The following is a 7,540-nucleotide window of genomic DNA, read 5'->3' on the forward strand; positions in this document are numbered from 1 at the left end:
TTTTTTAATAATAAGAAAATTATATATAATATATCATTGTATTAATAAATAACTCAGATATATTTTTTAACATACTTAGATATTTCTTAATAGATTATGTATTTATATTAATTTTGAGACAAAATTACATAAATGGTCGTGATCGGTAAAAGTTACCATTGCAAGTCCTTATAAATAATTTTGAAGATGGGTGCTCTTTAAGGTTTTGAAATTTTGCATCGGATGTCCTTATGACTAACACCAGCATTAGAATATGAAAGTGATATAAATATAAAATTACCATATTACCTTTTTTTTTAAAATAAGTTACAATTTAAAAAAAGACAAAATGGACTCTCTCTCTCTCTCTCTCTCTCATACTTTCACCCATCAACCACCACATTCTTTTTTTTAAAATTACCAAATTACCCTTCTGTAGACCTTATGTGTGACTAAAATACCATTTTTTATTTTTTATTTTCTTAAAAAAAAAAGACTAAAATACCATTTATTTTATCTTTTCTCTCAATTTATCATTGTAGAAAACACAAGGACCAAAAATAAATAAAATTAAAGGCGTTTTTGCAATGATGGAATATAATAACAAAAAAATGGAATTGACAACATAACGAAATAAGTAGATAACGAAATGAGTAGGGTAACAAAATAGATCATTATATTCCATTGTCATGTTTGGTTAGTCCAGAAGAATGAAATAACATGTACTTTTATCAATAAATATGAACCTAAGTAGTGTAAAATTTATAAATAAAGGGAAAAAAACTTTTTTTTTTATGATAATAAACTTTAACTAAAGAAAAATAAATGGTTAAATAAATTATAGTTCAAAATACATATTATATGCATAACAAATAGTTCAAAAAGAGTTATCCATGATCCAAAAAGTTATAAAATAAAAAAAATTAGATGCAACGAAATCTTGAAATATAATTATAAATAAAAAACAAAAAGAAAAATAATTGAAGTTTGAAAATTAAAAAAAAAAACCATTCTATTTGAAAACTATATGAATAAATGTAACTAAAATTATAAATATATGTTATTTTAATCGGTGGTTTTCGTCCTCTTCTACCTCTTAAGGAAACCATACTAGAGACATTCATAAATATTTGCATACAAAGAAACATGAAACCAAATCGTTGAAAAAGACGCTTTAATTAGGGACTATAAAGGGACCAATACACCTTTAAGATAAAACAACAGTGTCGATAAAACTACCTAAGATATTCAAAATGTGAATGATTTTATTTAAAGTTGATTATTGGATGTAAATGAAATTAATTTATAAATAAATGAATTTAATCTACTTGCACATTTTGAACAGGCAAATCTATAACGTCTACTAATTCCCTCCCTTTGGTCTCAAATGGAAGCAACACAACACAAAGTCCCGATAGAAGAATTGTAACCTCAAACAGAATAACAGGGAGTGTTTGGTGACAACTACTACTCATCCCAACTGCTATTAAAGGACACACCATTCCCCCTATTCTGCCTATTGCTGTTGCTATTCCCACTCCTGTTGCCCTTAAGTTTGTTGGATACACCTATAAAATTGAAATCCCCCCAAAAACAAAATTGTTTAAGAAAAACAAAAATTAAATGCAAGACTTAGCTAACTACTTCAACTTCCATGTATTTGTTTATTATAACATCCTAGTTTCATTTATTTCTTTTACAATATTTTACTTTCCGACTTTTTTTTTATTGAATTAGACATTGTACTAATGTTTTTTTTGGACACTGTATTTTGAAAAATCTAACTAATTATAGCAGTGATATTTCAAGTACGATTATCTAATAAGACAAAACTTAAATTATGATTCTATAATAAACAAATAAATGAATTTCATTTAAGTCTTGTATTTGATCATATCAAGGTAAAATAATATGCACTCTATTTCTTCAAGGGTTAATCTCATAAAAGACCTTATAAATTGATTTTTTTTTTCTGGATGAAACCTCAACTTTTTTTTATTTTTCCTGAGAAAGACCTTGAATTTTTTCGTTTTTTCCGAAAAAACCAAATGTTTGACAGTTTTTGTCGGAAAAAAACTGCTAAAAGGGCCAAATCGAAAAAATGGAAAATTGCAAGGTCTTTTTCAGGAAAAAAATAAAGTTGAGGTTTAATCAGGTAAAAACACAATATATATAAAGTCATTTATAATATTAACCCTTTCTTCAATGAAAAAAACAATATTTGATTAAACTGTATCCAACTTTGAAAAGATAACAAAGGGAAATATGGGTAACTGTAATATCAAAACTTCCCATAAATGAAATGTTTCCATTTTCATGGAATATCGATGAAAATTGTTACAATTTAATGGGATACGTATGGAAGTTGTTTCTTTTTCAAAATATAATGAAGGGCTAAATGCAAGAAATAGCAACATCATTCACTTATTTGTGTATAATAAATAGCATCCTACTTTCATTTTCTTTCCATTACAAGATTATACTTCCTATTTATTTTCTTATTAAGTCCTCATACTTTGAAAATTCTACCTTATTACAACATTATACTTCAAAAATTTTACACAATTATACATTATACTTCAAAAAATGAGGAAATGAAAGTAGAATGCTTTAATAAAGAAAAAAAAGTACGATGCTATTTCCTTTCATTTAACCTTATAATGAAAGACATGCATTATACATACCTCAGGAGCATAGATACAGACAACAATGAAGTTTGCTGAAATAAACATACGAGCTCCAAATAGAAAGATTGTTGTTAATATTGCATTTTGATGGAGAACAAGTGGCAATAAAAGAATGAATCCTGCAATAGTCATAATTTCCATGGAAATCTTACGCCCTACTCTGTCTAATATCAAAGCTGCTATACCAAGCCCAGGAAGCTCTGCAAAATATACACATGTCATTTAATCAGACTTCATAGAACATATAAATGGGCTAAATGCAAGAAATAGCAACATACTTTCATTTATTTGTGTTTATAGTATCTTAAAATTTTTCTTACTTGTATTTAAAAAAAAAAATCTTGTTAAGACATTGTTCTTTGGAAAATATACTCAATTATACCATTATCCTTTTGATTTTGTTCTTATAAGGAGATTGTATTTTGAAAATATATCTACACTATCGTTTCTTTTTGACTTCATGAACTTAATGTAACATGACTTAATCTTGGAGGCTATATATCAATGTTTGGGTTTTATGCAGAAAAGTCCTATTATTTTGGGAAAATTTTTGATAAAGCCAATTTTGAACAGAAAAGTCCCGATTATTTAACATTTTACCCAAATTAACGAAAAAGTCATTTTTTTAATTTAACAGGACAGATTATGTGATTTTCCCAAAATAATGGGACTTTTCTGTTCAAAAAAAAAAATTAGGACTTTATCAAAAATTTTCCCAAAATAATGAGACTTTTCTAAATAAAACCTATTAATGTTTTTGCTTAAAAAAGAAAGTTTGATAAATGAGATTTTCACCATTAATTCCTAACTTTTTACAAATCTACCCTCATCTCTTTTTCGTTCTACTTCCTAAAAATGTCCTCATTGCTCAAATATTTTTAAACAAAAAAAAAAAAAAAAAAAACCTCCGGGATACCTGCTAAGCTCGTGATGAATACATTTACATAGAGACTAGGATCTTGGATATTTTCTGCAAGCAAAGTGGGTTGCTCACATTCACTTTGCCCAATGTTTAATTGTGAAGTCAAAAGTATAATTCCATAATAAGAAAACGTGTTGCCAAAGTATAACAACCATAGAAGAACCGTTGTTCTAATCAACTTTGGAGAAAAAAGCATGAATACAGATGAGGATCTTCTTTGTGAATCACTGGTTTTATTTCTAATTGAGGAGAGTAATAAGCTACTTTCAGATAACTGATCATCAGTTTCTATCTTGTTTACATGATCAGAAACAAGTAAGCCTTCTGGGAGTTCTTTTTTGTTGAGTTGAGCACCCTTTGTCAGAATATAACGTGCCTCAGTTAATCTCCCTTGTGAAGAAAGGTATCTTGGAGACTCTGGCACAAGAGGATAAAACACTAGTGCCAAAAGAGATGGAAGTGCAGATAATCCAAGTAACAACCTCCAACCATAGTTAGGCATGATCCACTGAAACAAAATCAAATTAGAAGCTACAAATGAAGATTATGAGCTTAATGTTGCATATGTTACATTGGACAAGACTAAACACGCTTTTAATGCTATTTTTCATGATGAGGGCATTTATGTCTTTTTACACATATGAGAAATCGAGAGCAAGCCCGTGTTCCACCTTTTGGGTGTACGAAAAATTTAATTTTTTTTGTCCCATTTACATCAGGCACAGGCACAGGCACAGGCACAGATGATGATATAATTGAAGGTGTATACCCAAGCAAGTGCAGCTTCCATAATTGTTCCAACAGTCCAAAAGGTAGAAAAAACAACCATCCAAGCTCCTCTGTTTGGAATGGGAACAAACTCTAGAAACCATGATGTAAACACATGTCCACAGCCTAAACCAATACCAACAAAGAAACGTAGAATCAACAATGATATATAATTTGGAGCAAAAGCACTCAAAAATCCAGCTCCACTCGTTATTATAGCTGAACCAAGAAATCCCTTCCTGAAAACCCAAAGAACAATTCAATCACTTCAAGGTTTTTCTCTTCTTATGTAATCTTAAACTCACTTACACCAATTTATAGGGTTCTTACATCAGCCTGAGCCAGAGTTTTGATTGAGGAACTTACTTTCTTCCATAAGAATCTGACACAACACCCCATGAGTATGCTCCAATTAGCATTCCAGCAAAAGCCACAGTTGATATCAAACTCTCTTGACTTGAAGAGAGTCCCCACTCAGGCTGAATGGCTGGTCCAACAAAAGAGAGAAGCATCATTTCCATGGCTTCTGCTACCCAACCGAATCCAGAATATGCAAGCACAATAAATTGGAATTTCCCAAATCCAATTGCAGAAAGTGCTTCATCCAATGTATATGAAAACCCTTGATCTCCCATCTGGCAATTGATTTTATAACATGGCACAAGATAACCATAAGATTCAAAACAAACAAAATATATTATGCAATTCTGTTAAATTGAAGCCATATGTAAATCAACATCAATGTGGATTTGCAGTAAACTTAACAAAATCATTTTATTGGTGTTACAAGGTTAATCAAATCTGTAATTCTCTAATATATTGATATTTTCATATCATTGATCAAGGTTTTCAAGAGAACATATAAGTATTACCCTCAGTCAAACTTTAGGTAAATATAATAATCATCAATATCTTATCATATCTTATCTGTTCTGGGTCATACAATAATTACACATCTACATGTCCTTTTCTATAGGTATTTATATTGTTAACAACACCTATACGAATATACTCCAAATAATTCTCATAGACTTTTCTGAAGATTTTAAAGCAAAACACTTCAACATACAGTTCTTAACTTCTTATCTTAATGGTGGAAAATGGTCAGCTTCCATCATTAGTTGAAATCAGTTTTTGAAGAAAGCAAAAACAGCTAATGAGTTACGATACTAACTAATATTGCGTCATCGTACTCTACACAATTATACGACAGGGAATCTAAAAAACATATGCGAAATTAATCAGAAAAAGAAATAAGAAACTTAGAACCTGCAACTGGCAATTGATTTGATCGAGTGATTACCTTTGTGTTCGAAGTTGTTCTATTGACATAGAAAATCCGAAAACTCTCCAAGTACGATAAGAGCAGGGTTTTGTTAAAAATAAAATCAGATCAAAATGAGATCGTGAAATTAGATGGTTGACGAAGCATTGAATCAAATCTCATGCTGTAGAAAAGAAGAGTGACATTTGGGGATTTGATTAATAGAAACATGGAGTCATGGAGACACTTGTACCAGAAACACACGCTATAACCCAAACGACCCTTCCCACGTCCGTTGAATTTTGTGGAATGACGATTTTATCCTCTTACGATTGCGTGCCGCATACCAATTAATCTAGAAAAATATAAATCAACAAAGTTATTGATTTTTGACTGAACTACAAATTTGGTCTACGTGATTTGATAGAATCCAATTTATTTTTTTTTTATTTTTTTATTATTATTTTTTTTTAACTTGCAACATCTGTCTAAAAAGTGAAATATTTAATGGTTTTAGTCTTTAAAAAAAAGTTGAAACGTCTGTTTTACCATTTTTTTTTACAATTATATTACATTTTCTTAATTATAAAAAAAAATAGAAATCCTCTCTCTCTCAATATTAACCAATTTCATATTCTCTGAATATCAACCAATTTCAACTCTCCTTTTCTAATGAATCATCCTTTTGAGCATGTTTAACTCCTGTTTTTTAAATCAAGCATACACATGAAAGAATCACAAAGACATCAAGCATACAAACATTCCTCGGGCACCGCCCGACATAGAATTGAAATCCAGAAACATATCAACCTACATCGGGCACCGCCCGACATCGGACCTTAGTCCGGAACATACTAACATAACTATACGGGCCGACATTGGTGCCTTCGACTCGTTCATACAAGAGGAAAACTCACCTCGCAAAGCTGAATGCCAAATCTCACGATACGAAATCTCTAGCGGCTGCTCTGACGACTCCCCGAGCTATCAGTGCAAAATAACACTTAGTCAAAATCCAATAATCATTCTTAGGGTAAAATGACCATTTTACCCCTAATCTAATCCGGTCCATGACCTAGGCCCAAATCCATATCATGAAAGGCCCAATTCTAGATAGTCCTTCCAAGCCCATCAGTGGCCCACCAATGGCCCAATTTTCTAAATTGGGCCCAACTCCTCAAATGGGCCTTCCCTTAAGCCCAAACATAACTTTGGCCCAAAAATCTGACTTCTGATGGCTCACTATGGCCCAAACTAGCAAAGTCCATGAGATAGCCCAACCCGAGGCCCAAGTGACGAAAAACCCAAATCCAGTGAGTACGCGGGGCGTACTCTTCTGTACGCTAAGCGTATAGGCTGCATGGCTTGTACGCTGTGCGTACGGGCTTGTACGCCAAGCGTACTACTCTGTTAAGCCAAAATCTCCAAAAAAGCTTAATCCCTTAAGACCTTAAGCTCCAAACATAGATCTGAGTCCAATAAAGTGTCTTAACTCATAAAGTCGATTACTTGGTGGCTTGCAAACCCCCAAATGGACCCAAACTTGAAATACGACAACCTACTTCCACATAAATGACTAATACTCATGCATGGCCACATTACGACCTTCAAGATGGTAACTTTTTTGTCTTTGGGACTCAAATATCACTAAGGGTGGCAACCCTAAGCCTGGAAACGGATTTGAAACCATAAAAATCCATACTTGGGACCAAAAAGGTCCAAAACCCCATTACAAGAGATCTAAGCATACATGAGGCAAGTTTTGAGCTTTTCACCTCAAATGAGTGCTAAATGATGATGATGTCTCAGATCTTTAAGCTCAAGCTACACAAGTTCTCCTTCACCAACTTTCGCTTTCTCCTTCCAAGATTCAAGCCACTAAAATGGACTTCACAAGATCAAAATCACACAGAGATGAAG

The 7,540-nt window shown here is 31.9% G+C and overlaps 1 protein-coding gene across 1 annotated transcript; it reads right to left on the reverse strand.

The window, feature by feature from the left end:
* Nucleotides 1–1,224: 1,224 nt before the first annotated feature.
* Nucleotides 1,225–5,914, reverse strand: LOC145115645 (organic cation/carnitine transporter 7-like). The gene is made up of 6 exons (XM_079051989.1): nt 5,660–5,914; nt 4,723–4,991; nt 4,358–4,595; nt 3,583–4,096; nt 2,664–2,866; nt 1,225–1,547 (listed from the first exon to the last, which is right to left on the reverse strand). The coding sequence occupies exons 2-6, from the start codon at nt 4,989–4,991 to the stop codon at nt 1,299–1,301; spliced, it is 1,473 nt and encodes a 490-aa protein (XP_078908115.1). The 5' UTR covers nt 5,660–5,914; the 3' UTR covers nt 1,225–1,298.
* Between the last annotated feature and the right edge of the window lie 1,626 nt (nt 5,915–7,540).

The sequence above is a fragment of the Lactuca virosa genome, chromosome 5 (assembly GCF_052849685.1).
Source record: "Lactuca virosa cultivar CGN04683 chromosome 5, Lactuca_virosa_CGN04683_v6, whole genome shotgun sequence".
NCBI classification, from domain to species: domain Eukaryota; kingdom Viridiplantae; phylum Streptophyta; class Magnoliopsida; order Asterales; family Asteraceae; genus Lactuca; species Lactuca virosa.